This window comes from Carassius carassius, chromosome 36 (genome assembly GCF_963082965.1).
Source record: "Carassius carassius chromosome 36, fCarCar2.1, whole genome shotgun sequence".
In the NCBI taxonomy this organism is placed as follows: Eukaryota; Metazoa; Chordata; class Actinopteri; order Cypriniformes; family Cyprinidae; genus Carassius; species Carassius carassius.
The window spans coordinates 3291884-3315237 of record NC_081790.1 but is presented as its reverse complement, the minus strand read 5'-3'; the positions used below and the strand labels follow the sequence as shown (position 1 = coordinate 3315237).

At 39.6% G+C, this 23354-nt stretch overlaps 1 protein-coding gene across 6 annotated transcripts in view; it reads left to right on the top strand.

Annotated features, from left to right (window-relative positions):
- The window catches only part of LOC132116929 (CDK5 regulatory subunit-associated protein 2-like), a 40898-nt gene that overhangs the window by 4857 nt on the left and 12687 nt on the right, over positions 1–23354 (top strand). The window contains exons 4-36 of one of the 6 annotated variants that reach the window (XM_059525835.1): positions 1933–2043; positions 2180–2256; positions 2757–2871; positions 2945–3126; positions 3589–3730; positions 4064–4117; positions 6373–6507; positions 6723–6842; positions 7511–7603; positions 7744–7962; positions 8104–8274; positions 8618–8728; positions 8954–9091; positions 9203–9382; positions 9464–9658; positions 9937–10128; positions 10290–10419; positions 10570–10709; positions 10789–10905; positions 11141–11287; positions 11369–11481; positions 11559–11698; positions 13237–13368; positions 13455–13564; positions 13643–13774; positions 14300–14365; positions 14500–14681; positions 14758–15187; positions 15917–17489; positions 18249–18353; positions 19945–20341; positions 20442–20662; positions 20806–20866. In XM_059525835.1, coding sequence (XP_059381818.1) covers positions 1933–2043; positions 2180–2256; positions 2757–2871; positions 2945–3126; positions 3589–3730; positions 4064–4117; positions 6373–6507; positions 6723–6842; positions 7511–7603; positions 7744–7962; positions 8104–8274; positions 8618–8728; positions 8954–9091; positions 9203–9382; positions 9464–9658; positions 9937–10128; positions 10290–10419; positions 10570–10709; positions 10789–10905; positions 11141–11287; positions 11369–11481; positions 11559–11698; positions 13237–13368; positions 13455–13564; positions 13643–13774; positions 14300–14365; positions 14500–14681; positions 14758–15187; positions 15917–17489; positions 18249–18353; positions 19945–20341; positions 20442–20662; positions 20806–20866 — 6431 coding nt within the window. Of the gene's footprint in view, positions 1–1932; positions 2044–2179; positions 2257–2756; positions 2872–2944; positions 3127–3588; positions 3731–4063; positions 4118–5143; positions 6252–6372; positions 6508–6722; positions 6843–7510; positions 7604–7743; positions 7963–8103; positions 8275–8617; positions 8729–8953; positions 9092–9202; positions 9383–9463; positions 9659–9936; positions 10129–10289; positions 10420–10569; positions 10710–10788; positions 10906–11140; positions 11288–11368; positions 11482–11558; positions 11699–13236; positions 13379–13454; positions 13565–13642; positions 13775–14299; positions 14366–14499; positions 14682–14757; positions 15188–15916; positions 17490–18248; positions 18354–19944; positions 20342–20441; positions 20663–20805; positions 20867–23354 lie in introns of those variants that run through there. The other 5 variants (XM_059525831.1, XM_059525830.1, XM_059525832.1 and 2 more) reach the window with 5 other exon arrangements.

Here is a 23354-nt window from a genome sequence, read left to right as displayed (position 1 = left end):
CACAGTTTTCCTGTCATTTTTGTGTTCTGCACACGATTCAAATACTCCGCTCTCCACCCAAATTTAAAAGCTGCTGTCGGTTAATGAAGATTTGCTGAAAGAACTCGCAGCTCGATTGGATTTGATTTGATTTTGGTCACTGGTAAAGAATACGGCCTTGACTCACGTTGCATGTTCATACAGACGGTATTCTAAACACAACTGTAAGCTGCTGTGTGAACAGGACATTTCAAGACTCACACCTGTAAAGAAAATGCGATTGTCAATCCGAAAAACTGACAATGTGAACGTAGCCAATGCGTTGAAATATTCTGAAATATGGAACAATATATTAAACATGTTTTTCCTTTCATAGCAGACAGGGCAAATATGCAAAAACAAAGCAACACATGTAGATTTCCTTGATTCCACTCTGTATGTAAACTTCTTAGCTATCTTTCAGCATGTCTGTTGATTTATCAAAATCAGAACATTTCTGAATACTTTTTTTTTTTAATGGTTTGGAACTATACCCTTTTGATTATGTGCTAATAAAGAACTAAGTTTGAGTAAATTAGCTTAATGCTAGATTAAAGGGATATCCCCCCCCCCCCCCCCAAAAATGCATACACTCATCTAAGCTTTGTGTTTTTAGGAAAGAAGTACATCATTAAGCCATCACTTCTTGTCAAAATAAAACTCTTTAATCCATAACACTTCATTTAGTAAAAATAAAAATCAATTTCCTTTTGTTCTCCAACATTACCAATAGAACTGTTTTGGAGCATTTTTGCTTGTAAATGGTTCTTGATCTGTACATAATTCTCTACTGATTCAGACAAGACGATTTTCACCGGAGGAAGTGTGATTATAGACTCGGATTGAAGTTAAAAACATCTTTGTTTCTTATAAACATGCATGCAGTATATCATATTATTTTGATATGTTTATCGGCTGTTTAAACTCATTCTGACAGCACCCATTCACTGCAAAGGATTCTTTTTTTCCAAGAAAGTGATATAATGCTAAATTTCTTTACATCTGTTTTGATGAAGAAACCAACTAATCTGATTTTGAGTACATTTTCAGCACATTTTTTTGAACTTTATTTTTAACAGGTCGGTATGCAACTAATATGGTTTCTTTGGCAGTAACGATATTCTGGGATGGAATAAATCTGCCTGTCCATTTAAGGAAAAGTGCTTATTTATTTGTACTAAGATAAAGTTCTGTGTGCATTCCTGTATGTGTCTGAATGAGAGAAAGTGTGTTTGTGCTGTAGAGACAGAGATCTTTCAAAGCAAGGTACAGCTGCCCATCACTGTGGTATTTGTGCTTATTCCACACTCTCTTGTTCTATTTGTATATCTTTCTTCCCTTCCCCCTCTTTCTGCCCCAGATGTTGACGTTAAAAAAACGCTCGGAGTACAATGACGCACAGTTCACTGCCCTGCCAGTCTGTCTCTCTCTCTCACACACACACACACACACACTCATGCCAACCCTCATTACTGACCCACACACAGCCTGTTATAGTCGCTCTGTTTCTCTTTTAGTTCTCGTCTCCTCCTTTCCCCATCTCTCTTTCAGTTATAAGGAGAACAGCTTTCCTTATGTTTATTCATGAATGAGTTTGAATATTGTAATAAAGAAGAACTGCATATTCAGGAACATTTCAGTATGAAGGAAAGTTCAGCCAAAATGAAGAAGGTTTTCTCCAGTTCGTTCTGGTTTTGTGAACTAGATCAGTTGTAAGACTCAAAAGAATCACGTTCATGAATGTCACAGGAAAACTACAATTCTTTTGTGAATAACAGTATAAATTCCAATTTGTTCTTTAAAATATTCCACGCATATTGCTTAAATAGTAGTTTTGTGTACATATTCTTCTTGTTTTTATTGTCCGTGTAAATAAGGAGTGTTTTGGGAATAATTCCAATGGTTCCCCTGCAGCAAATCACCGCTCTGAAGAAGGAAAACTTCAACCTGAAGCTCAGGATCTATTTTCTGGAAGAACGTGTGCAGCAGAAATGTGACGACTCCACCGAGGACATTTACAAAACGGTGATTGACACGCACTGTCACATGCATACAAGTACACACATGGCACAGTTCATCTCTTTATATTAAAGCAAACAGTTGTTGTGTGCTTGTTGATCTCAGTTTTTCATTATTTTAAGTAACTTGTCTGTTTGTGTAGAACATTGAGCTGAAGGTGGAAGTGGAGTCAATGAAACGAGATCTGGCTGAGAAACAAGAACTGCTTGTGTCTGCATCGTAAGTCCTGCCCACTTGTTTACTTCCTAGTTTTACTAATCATTAGTAAAACATGATAGAGCATGAAGTGATAAATCCTGTTTCTTCCTCTGATTGTTTGCTGAAAAATTGCTACATTTTATCTTTTGATTTTTGTTTTTATGTTTTTTTTTTTGACAGTTTTAAAGTGTAGCTCCACCCTTTGTCAATTTCATTGGTCCAAAATTAAATTCCACATAGCCATTAAACATCAAATTGTTCTGATTGACTGTCAAGTCATTTCCTAGTTGAAACGTTTTGCTTTAAGTGAGACAGAAAAATTCACTATTTACAAAAATGTCAATATTTTTTTTTCATTAATTTCAGTCTATTTTACTGATATGGCGCATAAAAAAAAAAAAAAAAAACTGCACCTGGTTATTACTCATTTGTGCTTTCAGGTGAAATATTTACAATTGAACACATGTAGGAGGCAGTAGATATAAGACATGGATCTAAATGTTGTGTGTTTGTGTGTGTAGGAAAGCTTTAGAGAGTTTAGCGAGTCGAGGTGTTGATGATGGGAGAGAGAAAATGCATAGAGAAATGGACTCACTCAGAGAAGCTTTCAGCGCTCGGATTCAAGAACTCGAGGAGGTAAAACAAACCCTACAACAGTTATAAAAAATGCTTTGGAAGTGTCCTCCAATTTAGTCATTGCTTTCTTTAGTCTCTGCAAGCCGCCCAAGAGGAGCTGGAAAGCATGGCCACCATTGCTGAAAAGGAGAAGCTGAAAAATCTTGGATTGGAGAAAGAGCTGCAAGCTGCCAAACAGTCAGGACCCCCAGCGGTTTCAGGCTCCACCCCCGAATGGGTGAGAGAGCTCCAGCAGGCCCTTCAGGAGAAGGAGAGGTGATTCAGAAAGAAATTACCGTATTTTCTGGACTATAAGTCACACTTTTATTCATAGTTTGGCTGGTCCTGCGACTTATAGTCAGGTGCGACTTATTTATCAAAATTAATTTGACGTGATCCAAGAGAAATGAACTAAGTGACATGAACCAAGAGAAAACATTACCGTCTCCAGCCGCGAGAGGGCGCTGAATGCTGCTCAGTGCTCTTGTATCCTACACTGAGCAGCATAGAGCGCCCTCTCGCGGCTGTAGACTGTAATGTTTTCTCTTGGTCCAAATAAATGCGACTTATAGTCCAGTGCGACTTATATATGTTTTTTTCCTCATCATGACGTATTTTTGGACTGATGCGACATATACTCAGATGCGACTTATAGTACGAAAAATACGGTAAATTACTGAAACATCTCCTTACATTAAAAAAGTGTAACTTAACATATCCCTGATATGATTTCCAAAGTGTTATTGAGCAGCTGCGGGTGTCACTCAAGAATCAAGACGCCATGATTGGAGAGCTTCAGAGCAATGACCCGAAACAGCCAATGACTGAGCAGATGGCAAAGCTGAAATCCCTTATTGGCCAAAGAGACAGTCAACTACAGGTTAGTTTTTTAAAACTTCTTTACACAGCTGATTTATGGCCTGCTCAAAATTCCTAAGGCTGCATAAAAGGCAGATTAATTTATACCAGTTCTGAGTCACTTCAGGCTCTAGTATAAAAATATAAAGTTGACATTGCTGTGTAAATGCATTTATTCAATCTCATTACACAGATGGACCCTAATGTCCAGTTCAGAAGTGCTTCTGTGCTACTTTTGCATTGTAAATTTGGCGTTTGTTTTATAAATCGCAACAGCTTTCATACATCAAGGTAAATGCTATCTGTAACACACATGAAGTAATACACTCTGAGTAATGTTTTGTTTATTTTACAGTCTCTTAGGGAAGAACTAGACCGTGGGAGAGAAAATGCAGAAAGAGACAAAGAGGTAAGCAGACAGCTGGTCCCATTGTGTTGCCAGAATATTCCTCTTTCTGAGTATTTTTATAGAGTAAAATTAGCATGTAGGCAAGCCAGCATGATGATATCGGCCTGTGTGATTCATTGGGCGGCTGTTTCATACATGACAAAAAATTGTTGCAAAGTGAGAAAGGGGTTTGAAGCAATCGAAAGCTGATTCATCCATTCCACCAGCATTACAATTTCAGGGTTTTCTTTGTGCACTCATAAGCATAATAGTTTAAATATTCATTTATCTGATGCACTCTAAAGTCATAATTGTCATAATATGTCATAATTAAAAATGACAGGACAGCCAAAGAGTGTGAGAACCCTGTCGAAGGGCATGTGCTAAGCTGGATTAGCAGATCAACAGCAGTCTTTGACTGTAGCACATGGAAATCAAACATGAAAAGGTTGGACAGTTGTGTGCATTAGTTTGGTTTCAACTTTTCAAGCTTTTGACTGTAGGACATTTTGGGTGTTCGACATGCAATAGTTTATGAGGTTTGTAAGTGATTTTTAGTCATTGCTAAGTGGTGGTTATATGTTCTTGCCAATGTCAAGAGTTCATTTAAAAAATTTCAGATATTCTGCTCTGTAGATATGGCTGAGGTCCCTCCTTCAGTGCTAATCTGCGAGATTTTCAAGTGAACAAAGATGTGCAATCTAAGATGTCGTTCATGTCCATAGCAAAAACAGTGTGGCACTAGCTATGCATCAAAGATTAATACTTGGTGTTTGGGGGTTTGTTTGGATTATCAGAAATATACTGTTTCATGCATAAGTGTGACCTGCAACATCCTCAAGTCACTGTAGGAACATCAGCGGCCCAAATACAACTCTTCCCATCGGACTCCTGCTGAGCTGAGTGGATTACTGCGTGTATGTGTGTGTGTTACAGACGTTGTGCACATCACCCAAAGGATTTCCTGTGTGTTAGAGGATTAAAGGGTTTAAATCTGCTTGTGGGCAGAGCATAGTCAGCTCCGATTCAGTGCAGAGCAAGACGGAAGGAAAAGCATTGAGGCAGATGCATAGCAAGATATTATGCGTACAGATCAGAAAATTGTAGTGTTAGTCTGGTGAACATGCGTGACCCATGCCGTGTATGTGGCGTGTGTGTGCAGGGCGGTCAGTGTCGCTGGTTATTCAGCGCATGTGGCCGTCTGAGGTTGGCAGTCATCCTTTCGCACGTGTTGGGCTTGGAGTTGCAACGAGACGGCCACAGCGAGTTTCTCTGCGGAAAATGCGTGTTTTTACTCGAGCGCATTGTGCAATGCGACGTCGCCATTGGACAGCTGCAGGAAACGCATGCCGCTCAGCTGCAACGGATGCAGAACGAAAGAGATGGACTGAAAGCGCAAATCACAAACAAATACAGACAACATAACCAACACAAAATAGGTGGAAACGTACCTCTTAAACAGGAAGTTCAGACTGGAACAAGCTTAAATACTTCAAAGCAGCTGCAATGCATTCGACAAGCTCAACCTGTTCAACCAAAGCAGCAACAAACACGGATTGCCAGTGTCCAAGACACACTAGGAAGAAGTCAAGGGCTTGTTTCTGTGAATTCAGATGGTGAAGGCCAACAGGAGAAGTTTAAAGGTCGATTGAGGAGGTGTGTGAGTCTTGAGCCGCTTACTAAAACAGATCGTTCTCAACGTTCAAAATTACATTCTTCTTCACATAAAAATTTAAAAAACACTGGCGTGCCGGTAACCCGACCTCGTTCTCTTAGTCGGGACTATTTGGACGTCGTAAATAAGAAGAGCGCTTTGATTTCACGGTCAACTTCCCTCCAATCAGTGGCGCTGGAGCAGTATGAGCACGCCCTCATCAGTGCATCACCCCTCAGACAGACACGCCCACTGAGAGGCTCCACCCCCAAAACCGTAGAAACGACCTCGCTGGTGTGTGATATACTGCAGCTCTTGAAGAGTGTGCAAGGAGTGCGGCCTGTCCCACGATGCAACAGTAGCAAGATTCCAGTATTAAAATATCCGAGTTCTATACATGGAAACACCCACAGCGGTGTGTCTTGGAAATTGAAGCTGGAGAGAAGTCTGAGAGAGATGGAGGAGGATTTTAATGATGAATACATACCTGTTAAACAGGAGGTACATCACTTATACACAGATTTTGATGACTCTCTGCCTTCTCAAATTTTACCTAGGATGTTAGGGCACTGCTTACCAGTTTTTAGCGGCAAATTAAATACATGTTTTTTTTTGTTTGCAGATGTTTGTTGAAAGGCAGAATGAACTGAGCAGATTGGAGCAGAAAACCAGGCAGCTGACAGAAGAACTGAACACGGCAAAAAGCAGCAGCCAGACTCTCAAACACACACTAGAAGAAACTGAGAGAGAAAATAAGGTAAATACTCTGCATACAAACCCTCTCTGCATATAAGCAAACTATGCCAGGGTTTGTATTGGCTAAAATAACAGAAATTATATAAGCCTCTTTAACATTGCCGGTAATAATTTTAGAAATTGGTTCCGTGCATACATGAATTCTAAGCAGAAATTGTCATTGAATTGACAGCAAAGTATTGTGCTAAAGTCCCATTGGGTTCCTCTGTGTTTTAGGCTCTTACTGATGAGCTGCAGGAGAGAGAGATCGAACTGACTGCAGAGAAGAAGAACTCTCTGAAACGAGACAAAACCATCCAGGGTCTGAGTCTGGTTCTCAAAGAGAAGGAGAAAGAGGTGTGACGCAGTCAAACATTAAAACTGTTTGATGTATTTTTTAATTTTTTTCTATCAACAAAATTTCAGTATTATAGAACAAAACAAGTAGCAAAATAAAACAAGTACTTAAATAAAAATTTATTGTAACACTTTAGAATAGTGTCCAATTCTCACTGATAACTAGTTGCTTATTAGCATGCCTATTATTAAAATATTGGCTGTTAATTAATGCTTATAAAGTATATATAATGCATGACATCCATAATCCTACCCAATACCCTACCTTATAAACTAATAATAAGCTTCAAATTGAGAGTTAATTGAGTTGTTAAGTCATAATTAATGGTTAATTAATAGTGAGAATTGGACCTTAAAATAAAGTGTGACCAAATTTATATTCACAATTTATATAAAAAATGTTTCTATATGGCAGATTTAAAAAAAAAAAAAAAATCTTTATTGGAGATTATATTGAACTAATTATAATAGAAACATAAGTCTGAAGCAAATGTTTTACAGTTGGGTTTAAATTTAAGCAATCTTTCTCTGTTAATGTCATATTTACTTGACAAAACAATCTCATATGAATTGAGTTTTCACTAAAAACTAGAATGCTTTTGACAACAAAAACTACTATAAATTGTGGTTTTACCTATATTTATCCTTCTTTATTTCTGTTTCTTCAGATCGAGGGTCTATCTGGTGATCTTGAAGAGAAAGATCAGGCTCTGGCTAAGGCTCGAGAGGCCCTTCATAAAGCCAAACTACAGAAGTATCAGGTATGTGTTATTGTGCACTTTTCAGTGGTGAGTTAGAACAGATTGACAGTTGGAGCTACTAAGTTGCTCCTCGTCACTAATATAGTAGATGGGTGAAGGATTTGTGTAATGAGTGTGTTATGTTCTTCCATTTGTTCCAGGGGGCTGAAGACCAGCAGTCTTTACTCCTGGAGCAGCAGGCTGAATTATCGCGGCTCCAGGCGGAGGCTCACTCCTCGCTGCTGGAAGCCCAGAGGCTGCAGCGTGTGCTGGGCAGCAGAGATTCAGAGCTGTGCCTTCTTCAGCAGGCCAAACTAGAACTGGAACAAGAGCTGGAGCAACTGCAGCAGCAGAAGAAGAAGGGAGACAAGACCATTAATGTGAGGAGCACAGACATTGTGTTGTAAAAACTAAATACTTAATATCATATGTAATTTTTCTTTTTTTAATGACATAATTAAAAACCAAATTTTTAATATTTCATTCTTTTTAATGTTTTTGCTTTCGTCTGTTTATTGCAGGATCTTCAAAACCAGTTGAAGAAGCTAAACGGAGCTCTTGCTGACAGAGAGAACACTCTAGAACAACAGCGTCTAGAACAGCGAGAGCAAAACCGTGCAGCTGAACAAAAACTGCAGAACACCATAGAACGACTCACAGCTAGCCTGAATCATAAGGACCAGCAGCTTCAGGTACACACACACACACACACAGAGCTTACACACAACACCTCTCTGCTTGTGAAGTGAAGTGAAGTGAAGTGACATTCAGCCAAGTATGGTGACCCATACTCAGAATTTGTGCTCTGCATTTAACCCATCCGAAATGCACACACACAGAGCAGTGAACACACACACACACTGTGAGCACACACCCGGAGCAGTGGGCAGCCATTTATGCTGCGGCGCCCGGGGAGCAGTTGGGGGTTCGATGCCTTGCTCAAGGGCACCTAAGTCGTGGTATTGAAGGTGGAGAGACGACTTAGGTGCCCTTGAGCAAGGCATCGAACTTGTTTACTCATTCCTGTTTTTTCAGGACTATATGAACATGGTTAAAGATCTGGAGAAGAACAGAACTCAAGAGGAAGGTGATCCCATGGTGGATAAACTGAGAGCACGACTGAAGGAGAAAGAGAAAGCACTTGAGGTTTGTGGCTCTTCCTTTATTGTTTTCTGTATTTATACACAAGTTTTGAAGGAACAGTACCATAAACCACCTGCTTAACTCAGATAATGATTCCAGGTGATGGTTGTATGTTAATGATTTGTGTTTCTCTGTTTGTGTCAGCAGAATATTAAGCACAGTTGCCAGCCTTGATATCATAAATATTGACCACTGGAGATTTTTGTGCGCTTTATTCTCTGTGAGCAGAAAGCCTTGGATGAGAAGTTTGCAGCCGTGGAGGAGAAAGAAAATGAGATCCATTTGCTGCAGCTGAGCTTGAGAGAGAAAGAAAGAGACGTGGAGCGTCTCAACAACCTGCTCTCACACAACGAGGAGACTATCAATGTAAGACTGTGTTTTTGTGTGATTAGAGAGAGATTTTAAATTGGTAAATGTTTAATTTCTTCACATAAAAGTGCTGATCTAGAATCAGATGCTAATGGTTTCTCTCTGTAGAGTTTTGATGCTCTCATAAAGGAAAGAGATCTCGAGCTGCAGCAGCTGTTGAACTCGCTGAAGAATCTTCAGAGGTGTAAAGACGAGACTGAGCAGAACCTTCAGAGAGCTCTGAGAGAGAAAGACGCAATTATACAGCACTTACAGCAAGCACTGGACAACAAAACGAGAGACATGGAGGTACAACACTCACTCAAGTTTTGGGTGCAGACACAGTCAGAATTTGGTTAGTGTGAAGGCATTTTCCCCTCACTTTTGCAGGAGATGGCTGGTAGGGTTCTGAACCAATCAGAGTCCCAGGGTCGTGACCTCGCAGAGCAGATGAGTCAGAGGTTAAAGGTCACAGAGGCGATGCTGTCAGAGGCAGTGAAGGACAGAGAGAGGCTAGTGACTGAGAACCAAGTCGCTGTACAAAACCTGCTGGCCACAATCAGCAGCAAAGACCAGCTTCTGAAGGTACTAGATGACAGTGTTATTTCACCATCATTGAGATACTATAATAGTTTTGTTCAAAAATATTTTAATTAATTTCATATTTAATTGAATAACTTTTTTATTTTTGTATTTCCATTTTCACATCAATTTTTATATTTTAAACATTTATATTGTTAATTTTTTTAATTTCAAGTAATGAGTTTTTTTATGGTTTTGATGCACTTGTACACTTGTGCTTGATATGTGTACTTATTAGCATAGTTTCCAATGCCTCAGAAATATCTGTTTTGTGTTTGCAGGAGAGTGCGGAGCATCACGTACAGGCTCTGAATAATCGTGCAGGAGAAATGCAGGATCTTCGTAAGGAGTTGGCAGACACACAGCTGCAGCTCAGAAACGCACAGAGACTGAACGCTACAGCAACACAGGACGGTCATCTAGAGACCGCTGAACTCCGTGCAATGTTGGCGGAAAAGGATGCCCTCATTAATGTGAGACTTTGACCTGTAATCTTTTGATCACAAGGCTGTTTTCACACTTAAATCAATTGCTCGGTCCAGAAATGGAATTGCATTAGTGTGCAAAAAACCTTCATAAGACGTCATTTTGTGCTAATTAAATGGCAAGTGATTTTGTTCTGTTGCTTTTATAGAAACTGTTAGACCGTGGACAGGAGAAAGATCGCATCCTTTTGGAAATGAAGACGAGTCAAGCTCTTCCTCAGGTGCTGGAGCTCAGACAGACCATTGAGGTGCTGCAGAAGAAACTTGAGGAAAGAGAAGGTGAGAGTGTGTTTGTCCTGTAAGAATATAACAGTTTTACAGTAAAGGTGCACATATGGGCAGATAATGGGGATATTTCTTGAAAAACATGGGTATTGTTAAAAAATATACCATGCTTCACTTAAATTCAACTTGTGTGTGTTTTTGAAGCTGAACTAAGCAGGCAAAACAGTGAGGACACTCTGGATATAACAACAGTCAGTAAGAAATCTGCGCTGATTTTGAAGAAAGAGCTCATAGAGAAAACAGAAGCTCTGAACGCCGCTCTGAAGAGAGAAAACCAGCTCAAGGTCTTTAATTTGATTAGTGGATTTTTTTTTGTGTTTCAACATTTGAAGTGTTTAAAATAATTGTGTGTGTTTGTGACAGATTTCTCTTGCAGAGCTTCAGTCTGCGGTCTCAGACCTAGAGATGCGATTAGAGGGAAGGACAGCCAATATCGAGTCCCTGACATCAACACTCAACACTAAAGAAGAAATCATTTCTGTGAGTAGAAATCACACTCACATATACCACCATTCAAACATTTTGTGGTCAGTTAAAAAAAAATGTTTTAATCGAAAGTAATTAATACTTTTATTCAGCAAAGATGTATTAAATTGATCAAAAGTAACAATAAAACATTAAACGGTAAAATATGAATCTTTCAAGGCACACCTAGCATGAGCTCTGAGGTTGGGTTACAATATATTCTTCAGTCTGATTTTGTGGTTCATTGCAGGAGCTGCACCAGCGTTTGTCTCAAAGAGGGGACAGTCGACTTCCTCTGACCCGGGATCAAGCGTCCCAGCCGGGTGAAAGTGAATGCAGCATTTCCTCTCTCCCTCAGAGAGAAAGAACCATCATTGGTGGAGATCGCCAACAACAGGTAAATGTGAACACATGCATGCATTCTTTAAGCTGATACATGCCAGCATCTCTAATGTTGAATGCCTTTCTTCTTTTGTAGGAGGTTGCATCTCTATCTGATCAGCTGACTGAGCAGACAGAGTTAAACCGAGCTCTGAGAGCTGAGCAACATCTCTATTCTGACCTCATCAGAGCCGTCAAAGATCGTGACAGGTGTGTGACACCTAAATGTTTGTAATGTGCTGTTAAAACACTTGATACGTGTATTTAAATGTTTTTTTTTGTTTCAGTGTTGAGAGGCTGCAGGCACTGCAGCTGGAGCTCACAGCTGTATCACTCCTCAGACAGCAGCTGGAAAGTGGAGTCCAGGTGAACACAGAGCTGAGAGATCAGCTACAGAAAGAGATCCAGAGAGCCAAACAGAGAGAAGGTGCAGAAAACCAATCAGATGTCATGCTCTAATCTCCCAATATACCAAAAGAACCTTTTAGTTTGTTCAGCCAACAGTGATGCAGGGCTATAATCAGTTCAAGGTCAGAGCTAAGGGCTTAATATTTTGCCTATCAGGTTGTTGATTTTCTGGATGCATCTTATTAATATCAGCCCTGTGTCTGGTGTAAAGCAGGACACACAGTTACAGCTCATCCAGCTTTTACATCATTATCCTTGTTCATCCGCACTTAACCATGCTTTTTTATTTATATGAAAGCTTGCATTTATCTTTTTTCTGACTTGCATGTATGTTTGTTCTGTTTTGTTTTGTGTTGTTCTGGCATTCCTGTCTTATCTTGTTCAACTCATTTTTTCTGTTGTCTGTTCTGTTCATTCATTCCTCTGATTATTTATTTATTTATTTATAGATAATATATTCTTTGTAATAAAGTGTTTTAAATGTGTGTGTCTCATCAGCACTAAAACACTACTAATACATTAACCTCATCCCTCCCTGCCATGTACACGTCTTCACTTATTCAGCTTGTTTCATATACTCACTGTTTTTATTTATTTTTTTTTTAAGTTCAGTGCTTCAGATACACTGAATGATGAAAAAAAAACACATTCTGTCCATTTCTGCTCCATTTACCTTTAATCGTTTTGTGTCCATATGCTTTGTGGGATTGTGGCTGTGGTGATGCCTTTTCCAGCCCAAACAAGATAAAATAAAAACCTGCAATAATAGACAGTGTTATTTCTGTGCTATATGTGTATATACTATATATATATATATATATATATATATATATAGAGAGAGAGAGAGATAGAGAGGTTTTAAATTAGCTTCTAGTTAAAGTTAATTAGCTAATTAGTTCTAGTTTAACTTAGTACTTCAACCTAAACATTTGTCAACATTCATCATTTTCTAAAATGTTTACACTAATATAACATTTATTAATTATTTTAGTTTAAAGTTATTTTTTTTATATATATTTTTTAATAGTTAGATTTTATTGTCTTATTTTTAGTTGTTTTAGTTACACTGAAGCTGATCAAGAGAAACTTATTTATTTGATAATTGAACTATTTTATCCCCTTCATAACTTTTGGATTTGATTCAAATTGAATGTGATGCTATTTGCCAATCATCTTTCTGTGCACACTCACAAAACACAAAACAAAAAAAATGCACCTGATTAACTTTCCTATTAACATTCCCATTAACTTTCTACCAATATCTTGCTGTGGCTCTTGCTTTCACCACTCAGTTGTCTGTATGCTTTAAGTCTCAGTTGAAACTTACAATAAATATCTGCATAAAATAAATATGCCTGGAAATAGCGTTGTATATTTTATTCTATGGTGCAACTTTGGTTTATGTCATACTGATTATGCACCCATCCACTTCATCTCATTATAATTTGTGTTTTCTAAGCTGTTCTTTAAAGACTAAAAAAGGAAATATGCAGAGAACAAAGTTAAAGTTGTGCATATATATTGAATATGTTTGCATGTGTATACATGTGTTTGCAGGTTCAAACCCTTCAGAGTTAGAGAGCCTGCAGGATGCACTAGAGGAAGCCCAACGCTGGAACGCCTCTCTGCAAGCCAGACTGGGACAGATCCAGAACCGGGGAGGAGGGGTTGGACAAGCCAATGATACTAGTATGTTCACGTTATACCTATCATTTGTCCGTTCTTAAATTAAATTATTTAAGTTCATTTGAATTTAATTCATCTGATGATTTTAGTGGACACACTGAGTTGGATTGGAGATCAGACGTCCTATATGAGTATATGTGTTGGCGAAGGGCCAGAGGAGGAGCTCCAGCACTTGACCATTGAACAGCTCAGAAAAAAAGTGAGTGCCTAATCGCCAAGTGTTATGTCATTTTTGTCAAACAAGATTGAAAGATTTACATTTTCCTCTTATTTTCAGGTTTTAGAGCTTCAGGCAGTCAATGCTGAACTGCAGAATAAGATGCTTATGATGGAGAAAGACATTGTGGGAAAAGATCCAGTAGACTATCAGAAAGAACCAGACCTAATCAACCTCTCAACTCCAATCAAGGTATTAAAGGTCACAGTGAAATATTTTCAAAAATAGGCTTAGAAATATTATTTTTATATCTTATGTAATGTTTTTAGAATAAATTTGTGCAAAGCCAACATTTGGTTTGATGCCAATGTAAAACGGGGCCCAATTTCTTACCTTCTTTTAACCTCTTGACCTTTAACCTCAGACCTTCTGATTTTGTGCTTTTGTGTTCCGTTTATGATCGACCTCTTGTCTGTAGTTGAGTTTCTAGTCTACTAACATTAGTTAGTGGTAGACTGGACCTTCTGCTGAATGAGTGGTTATATATGTCTGCAGTTATTTTTTTCCCTCCCTCTAGTTTTCTCTCTTTGTCTCTGTCTTCCATCCCTGCTAACCCCAGTTATCTCCTCTCTCTTGTCTTTCTGACATATCTTTTCTTACCCATGATCACCTGCAGCCATCCCATCCTACCGTTACTGTGTGCTTTCTTTATATTCTGTTCCATTATGACATTTTGTGTTGTTAAGTCATGTGTCACCAAACATGCCATTACTGTAGCAAACACAGATACAGCAGAAACCGACTTCTGAAGATGATGTGACACTTATGCATCCAATCATGAAGGTAAGAGAAATGGGAATAGATGAGTCAGTTTTGTATAAAATATACTTTAATCTGGATCCTCAAATTTCAATCTGGAAAACACAGTAGTCTTGTTTTGGTATTTACTGTTGTTCCATGTGTTGTATATCTCTAAGGAGAGATGTGATGAGGCAAATCATTCTCCAGAGGATGTTAGTGAGAGTAATCATCCATCACAAACTCAAAGACAGCAAAGTGGAGTACAACTCGCATCTAGATTCTTTAGGGATGAATCAGAAAAAGCAGAATTCCGATCCCTTCTCTCAGATTGCGGAGTGGAGTCAGTCTCTCAACTCCGGTATGTTTAAGATAACTAGGTATCCACATTGTAGCTTTGTATGTCAAACTAAACTTTTAACTGTTGCAATTTGTAGGGAGCAAGTGGCCAAACTCCGCTTGGAAGCGTCTGAACTCCGTGGACTATTGAAGGAAGAAAACGCCACTGAGTCCAAAGAAAGCGCAGAGAGTTCTGGAGAAAGCGACAGCCATGGAGACTTGCACCAAACCGTGAAGGTGCTCCGCTCAGAAGCCAGAAGTCACAGAAAGATAATTCGACTGCTAAAAGAGCAGCTGCAGCGAAACTCTGTCTCTGATGCTAGAAGTCAACTTGACCTTAAGATGATGGACAGCAATATGGAACAACTGCAGACAGACCATGAAGATCTGCAGAGACAAACCAGCACACTGGAGAAAGAGAACAAATCAAGAGAAAGGAAAGAAATGGAGGAGAGATATGAGAGAAGAAGGCAGGGCCAAAGCACCAAATCCAGCATGAATCAGAGGCAGCACTTGGCCAGACATGCAGTGAGTATTAGTCACATATGCTACCGGAAAAAGGTTGAAAGTCTAGCTTTGGTTGGTAAACAGTTTGGAAACGGTTGTGGGTTCAAACCTACCAAGAAGCAATTATGCCTGAATCTTCAACTTCTGGAGCAACCTGGAGTAACCAGGAGTTAGGTGCCATGTTCATGGACTCAATAGTGGCTAATTGCATGAAGGAATTTAACAAGCAACCATAGAGTTGCCAACCCTATTATCCCAGGGTTTCTCAGTCCTGTTTCTGAAAATTTACCTTCCTAAAAAGTTCAGCTCCAACACTGATTAAACATATCTGATCTGGCAAAATACTATTTTCAGAAGCACTTGATAATTACACATAGGTGTTTTGGGAGCAGGGTTGGAACTGAGTTGATCTTATGGAAAAGGATAAGGTAACCCTGCTTTATCCAGTAGGGCTAGGTTGACAATACTGAATTTTTGATCTTGATTTTAATTAACTGATAACTGTTCTTTTCTTTAAGAAGAATTGACATGATTGACCTGATATACCAAAATTAATCTATAACGAATCAAAACAAGAGCTTGTGAATCGAAATTGAATTTATTCATGAAATATCTAGTGTGACGCACCACCCCTTTTTCCCAGTTCTTTTTGCCTTTAGTGTGGAGATGCATCCAAACCTGTCTTTACTGCTTCTTTGTCTTTTACAAAGTATATTATTTGTAAAATAATCATAATGTCTTTTGTTTTAGGCATATGTAAAATCTCGGTTACCAGTACCTGTGAGATCCACTAAAGGTTCTGGGCAGAGTTCAGAAGATCTGAGTGAGCTGAATTTAGTTCACGTTCACCACAGAAACAAAGACTACCTGATTGGGACGGAAGAGTCTGATTACAGCACGGACAGCAAGATGTCTTTGAGATCAGCTCAGCACGGACACCTCGAATTAGACCACGTTAAAGATGCTAGCCTGAGACCAACTGCAGAAACGAAACGAGACACTAACATGAACGAGAATCTGGAATCTGAGCTAATGGGGCAATTAGATTTGTTGAATCAAGAATGCCAAGAGAAGGAGGAGCTAATCTTCCGCCTGAGGGAACAGGTCCAGGAATGGGACGAGCTACAGGCAGAGCTACAGGAGAAGGACAAGCTCAACCAAGAGTACCTGGAAGCCCTACAAGCGGCAGAGTCTACTATTGCATACCTCACTGCATGCAGCTTGGACTCGGAGTGTGGAATCGGTCAAACAGGAGATGTAACCTTGCAGCAACATTGTGCAGATCTTCAGAAGGCTGTTGAGGAGAAAGACCAATTGAATGCTCAACTCTTGGACTGCTTGAACTCTGCAGAATCCACTATTGCATTGCTCCAAAATGTTAACACTGCAAAGAGCCAAATGGATCTTGGACAAGAAGACCCAAAAGCACTTTGTGAGAGGTTTGAGGACTTGATTGGACGGATCAGAATTTCTCAGCAAAGCGATGGAAGGTCAAAAGTCTCTCACATCCCAGAGGTTGATCCAACACTAGGACCTAATTCTGAGTTACAGCGGCAGGTGGACTCACTGCAGGAGTCAGTGTTGCAGCAGTGCAAGATTACTGCAGAGCTGCAGGAGAAGCTCTGGACTTCAGAAGCAGCTGTTAAAAAGTTAAGTGCAGCTGTCAGCGCCAAGCACAACAGCGCACCCTCTGCTCTGGAAGGGAATTGCACTCCTGGACCAGAAGGAAAGGTCTTGTCATTGCAAGAACAACAGTTGATGGACTGTCTGTCTGAATGCATAAGAGCTGCTGAAGGCGCAGTCAAGTCTCTTGCAGACATTTGCTCCAAACCAAACCAGTCTCACAAGGAGATCTTGTCCAGTCCAGAGTTAATGAAATGGCTGGAGAGGCTGCAGCGTGCTCTGCTGGAGAGAGAGTCTCTGGAGGACCCAGTCTGCGCTGAGAGGCTCCAACACAAGACAAGCACGCCCATTCAGAACCCTGAGAGTTCTAAACCAGAACGGCAACAGAATGTTCAGGATCCTGTGACCTCACACCAAAATCTTCATAAGAACCTCTTGATACTTCTTCAGATTTATACCGAGCGTGCTCAGAAAATGAGCAAACTTGAGGAAGCTGTTAGTGAGCATGGCCAAAGTGGAGGAGGTGGAGATGCAACTGGAAATGAAACTCTGGAGAGGAACGCCCAGATCGAAAGTTTGCAGAAGGCCCTGAAGGAAAAGCAGAGGGCATGTCGAAAATTAGAGGAGAAACTGGCAATCGCTCAGTCTGTCATCTCTGTGCATAACTCAAATAAGGATAAACAGTCTGATCCACGCAAAGGTGAAAAGAACATGCATTCAATACACTCAGTTGAGGGTAAACTGCTCAAAGTAGCTTTTTAATGCGCATATTTTTGTGTATGGTGCATGTGATTGTACATTATTTCACCTCAGGGATTCCATTTTAATTTGTATAGAATCAGCCACATATTGGCGTAAGGGTCTGGGACATGTAAAGATTGAAATATAAAATAATGAAATATGTTGAGTATCATTTGATGCATCAGACTTTTATAACTCATATAGTATTAAATAGTGAGAATATGGAGTTAATACTTGCGACAGTTCGAAGCCGTTTATATTTAAATGCCCAAAAAGATTAATTTCTGGTAGCTTGCAAATAAGTGAGATCTTTATAACAGTTTAGCAGATACTTGCATAAAATTATACAAAATGTAACATGTGACTATACCTCCCAGTAATATGTCATAGTAAGTGTTTAAATGCTTTTTTTCAAGATCAGAGCTCTGTAGTTTCAAAACGTTTAATGCAATACAATAGAGTGAAAATTGAGAGATTAACAAAAAACATTCCTGATGTTTTTGAAACATTTGATACATTTGAACTTGATTTCATTCTCAAAATATTAATTACAATATAAAAAGTTATTCTTATATTCACTTTATAAAAGTACTTTATATCATGTTGCACAGTACTGACCTGCATTAAGTGCCATTCAGATTTATTGCGGTACTACGACAGGCATGTTGCTTGTTTTTCTGGTGGGGCTACTGTTCTCAACCCTGCCTGTTTGCTCTAGCACCCCCTAGTGAACGGGATGATAAAGGGGTGCAAGTGGAGGCACAGGACCTCGGGTATGAAACGAGTGGAAGGAGTGAGACGGAGGTGGAGGGCAGTAGCACAGGTAGACAGGGCAAAGACACTTCTTTTTAATAAGTCTGCATGTGAGGGTTTCTGCATGGAAAGGCAGTTTCAGAATCTCCCATCTCCGTTGATGATCCATGCAAACTGCTACTGACTGCATGATCATAATAAACTGGTGTGATGCTTTGGGTAATTTAAGGGGATAGTTCACCCAGAATTGAAAATACTAGTGATGCACCGAAATGAAAATTCTGCGCCGAAAACGAAACCAAAAATTTAGGATGCACTAGGCCGAAAACCGAAACTGAAGCCGAAAATGGCTTCTTTTAAAAACGTATATATATATTGCTTGGATTTAATGGATCTGAATTGAAAAATCACAATATAATAATCAAACTTTTATTAACAGTTACATAACAAAACATAAAATATTTTTCACAATAAATATAAATAATAATTATTCTTCAAGTTTTATGTTCCATCAAATAAAATAGTTTTTTAAAAATTGTGCAAAAAAAATCCACAATTTTGGAGATTTTTGCAGAACAAATGTTACATATTGCAACTTTGGTGTCCTCTCGTATAGGGCTGTCACTTTTGTGAAAAAAAAATCCTGTTCTATTTTTGAGACATAGGCAAAGTGTTCAATGAATCGTTAGTAAATTGCCTATATTTGGCGTTGATCCGTTTTTCAACGCCAAATATAGGCAAATCCACCAACAACTAAACAGGCATTAGGGCGAACGTAAAGAGGGCGCTTGAGACGCGCACAAGTCAGCAATGTGGACTGCCATAACATCAATGAATACACATTACTGAAGGCTACATTGATATTATGCACTAATAGGCTCTGTGTGTGTGTGTGTGTGTGTGTGTGTGTGTGTCAGAACCTGCAGTTGCTGTGTGACGCGCGTTCGCTGACGAGCTGGACGCGCTCCGAGAGAAGGCCGTTAAAATCGATTCCCTGTTTTCGTAACTTGTGTTGGTTGGTCCGATCGATTGTGCAGCTTTTGTGACAAGCTTTTTTTGATTGTGACAGCCCTTTGACATGCTTAATCTTTGATAGGCAGACGCGTGATAACAGCTCGACCGTGAGTGAAACCTAAGCGCTTGCGCACGGATGGGAGGGGCGGGTGACATTCATTTTCGGTTTACGTTTTCGGCTGTTTTTTTTATTTCGGCCTGAAACCGATAATGCCATTTCGGTCGAAAATTTTCGGCGGCCGAAATTTCGGTGCACCCCTAGAAAATACTTCCATTAAATCACACTATTCCAAACTTGTATAACTTTTTACCCCACTTAACACCAAAGTTTAAGAGAATGATGGTGCTATTTTCTTTTCCTGTTGGTAAAAATCACAAGGGAGGGTAAACAAGTTTTGGGTGCACTTGTCCTTTAACATTGGTTATGTGTTTGTCAGCAGTATTTGTGCGTGGTGAGTTTGTTTTAACATGGTTTGCATCACTTCCACTGCATGAACAATCCATCCTTGATTTAATAATGTAACTAATTTGGCATCCTTGAGAACTGTAACCTCCTTCCACCATTTCTGTAATTAACTTAAATCCAACTTTACATGTCTTTATATTCATGTTTTCTTTGTCCTCTGTGTGTTTGGTGTCACTATCAGATGTGGACGGTGTTTTGCGGTTGGTTCCCGCTCTGTCTCCTGTCCTCACGGGCAACCAGGACCGATTTTCACCTGACACTACTGCATCCAGCCCCTCGTACCCCAGCTCTCCTGGCTTGAGCTCCCCTCGAACCTCTGACCCTCACACAGACCCTACCCTGCACATCCAGCAGCTCAGGTCACAGATCGAAGGACAACACAAAGTCATCCAGAACCTCCAGAGGCAGTTGCGTAAGAAGTCTTTGTCATCTGAGCTCCTGAGTGTGACCTCTGACCACACAGTAGGTGAAGAGGAAGAGGAAACAAAGATGCTGAAGGCTCAAATCTCCCAGCTGAGCACTGAGCTAGAAAAAGAGAGGACCCTGAACAGAAGCAGCCAAGCAGGCTCTCCCTCCAGGTGGCTTTCATCACCATCTTCATGATCATCATCAACAACAGTATCCTTCATCTTATGGCTTTTTTATTAAACGTCATCCTCTCGCTCTCTTTCTCTGCAGGATTGAGTCTCTGGTCCAGTCTCAGGCCCGGGAGTTGTGTGAGCTGCGGGAACAGATCCGTGTGTCTCGTGGTTTGGGTGTGGAACAACGTAAACAGCTGCTGGAGCTCAGACAAGCTCTAGAGGAGTTACTTCAGCCTAATAACATGCACTCCGCTCAGGGAACCCAGCTCAGAGAGCATCTGGATCACAGCCTGAGTCTGCTGGAGAAACTGGAGCAGGGTAAATATACACCAGTACTGCGAAACCACTAATGAAGAATGCTAGACATGGGAAAAGCTGAAACAGAGGCAGTAGTATTCTATTGTGAACATAGCCATAACTAAACTACATTGTTGAAGGATGTGTTTTCTGTTATCATTTAGTTTCTACAGGAGGGTCTGGTATGGATAATGAAGAAGTTGCGGAGTCAGAGATGAAGCTCAGGTGAGAACAGCTTTCAGCTTCATATCTGCTAAGAACGATGCACCGTGATTAGGGCTGGGACAACGCGTCGAGGTCATCGATGACGTCGACGCAAAAAATACATCGACGCAAAATATGCGTATCGATTCGTCGACCTGTTTTTATTTCTCTAAAAAACGTTTGCAAAACGTTTACCTTATGTGCGCTGAACATACGCGATGGACGGATCAACATTCTGTCCAACGTTATATAACCAATCCAGGGGTTTTTCTGCATTGATCTTTTTTTTTGGCGGCTATCAAAGCCTTATTTGATCGGTGAGTGGTGTAGAATGACTGCTGCGCCTGACAGGGCGCGTACGAGAGAGAGCCCCGGCTGTGCGCGCACACTCACAGTCTTTAAACAACACGAGCGCTTCTTACTCTCTCTCTCCCTCTTGCATATGAATCAAAATCATTAAACACGTTAGAAAAAGGGCGAAACACCAAAGTTTCACGCGCGCTCACGCACTCACAGTCTTCAAACTACACGAGCGCTGTCTCTCTCTCTCTCTCTCTCTCTCTCTCTCTCTCTCTCTCTCTCTCTCTCTCTCTCTCTCTCTCTCTCTCCCCCTCTCTCTCTCTCTCTCTCTCTCTCTCTCCCCCCCTCTTTCTCAACGCCAAAGTTTCACGTGGAGCATTCAGAGATTTTTTTTTCTCCATGACAGGCTGCTGGCTCCCACTGTGAATTTTTATTTTTTATTTTTTGGAAAAGCACTCTCTGTATTAGCTTAAAGCCCTAAAGTTTACATTGGTTACTGTATTCTTTCAATAGCTCTAAACAAGTATTTTGGGTGAACTTTTTATTGAATGCTAGACATCAAGTTGTTGTTATTTTCATCTGAAAGAAGAACTTTTTTTCAGTAAGCTAGGCCCTATGTGTTCAGTAAACTTGTTTCAGTAAGCTATGTGTTTTCAAGGCTTCAAGGTTTTATTGAATGCTGTCTCTATACAAGTGCAAAGTAATGCATTCTTAGTCAGTCTTTTATTTTGTAATTTTAAGAGCAATAAACATATATTGCAATGTTAAGGAATTCATGTTTTTTTCATTCAAATATGTAAATCAGCATGTATAAATTGTTAGTAGTCAATTAATGGGGAGATAATCGAAATCGAATCGGTCTGAAAAAATTAATCGTTAGATTAATCGATGCATCGGAAAAAAATAATCGCTAGATTAATCGTTTAAAAATAATCGTTTATCCCAGCCCTAACCGTGATCTTTCAAATACTGAAATCTTCAAGTTTGTAATAGAGGAGTAATGTAATGGAACAGCGCATTAGTATACATGGTGATGCTGGTGTACACTAGGGGTGGGCGATATATCGTTTAGACGATAATATCCAAATTGTTGTCTGGACTATATGCAAAATTGGGATATCGAATATTTCATAATTTGTACAATCCGACCTCCCAAACATGAAAAGAGCTAAAGGAAGTTAAAGAGAAAACAAATAACGCACACTATAACCTTCTAAACAATTATATGTAGCGAATGTAGGGGTTTAACTGTTTTTTTTTTGTACAAAATCACGATCGTTCCTCAATTGTACGAGAGTAAGCTGCAACTAATTTGCAATACAACTATGGAGTTCTTACCTTTGTGTTATGACGTTTCTTAGTTGAGGCAACAATCCAAAAACGTAAAGAGTAAAGCCGATGCACGATTAACCCTCTCAAGGCAGGCGTTGCTGATTTGCAACAGTTAAAAACTAAAAACCTTATTACTCCAGATACATATTTTATGTATCTGGAGTACTAAAAACTTTACTAAAGGTTATTAAAGTTACTAAGTTTCTAAAACTTAATTTGAGCCTGAGAGGGTTAATAAAATAGCTGCTAGAAAAGGTAAAATATGCGTTGTTTGCAGAAAACTGAAGTCTGAAGTTAAAAAGTTTTTCTTAAATGTACGTGGCGACCTCAAGTGGCGAGCTTCGTGATTGCATTAGAAAATTGCATTTTTCCCAAGAGATCCACCGGAATAGCCTCCGAACACGAACAGGGCTTCTTTTAACTTCTAGAAAAAATTTTTTTTTAGTACAAACTAAAACATTTTTATTAAAGCGTTAGTTCACCCAAAAATGAAAATTCTGTCATTAATGACTCACCCTCATGTCGTTCCAAACCCTTAAGACCTCTCTTTATCTTGGGAACACAGTTTAAGATATTTTAGATTTAGTCCGAGAGCTCTCAGTCCCTCCATTGAAGCTGTGTGTACGGTCTACTGTTCATGTCCAGAAAGGTAAGAAAAACATCATCAAAGTAGTCCATGTGACATCAGAGGGTCAGTTAGAACATTTTGAAGCATCGAAAATACATTTTGGTCCAAAAATAGCAAAACCTACGACTTTATTCAGCATTGTCTTCTCTTCTGTGTCTGTTGTGAGAGAGAGTTCAAAACAAAGCAGTTTGTGATATCCGGTTCACGAATGAATCACTCGATGTAACCGGATCTTCTTGAACCAGTTCA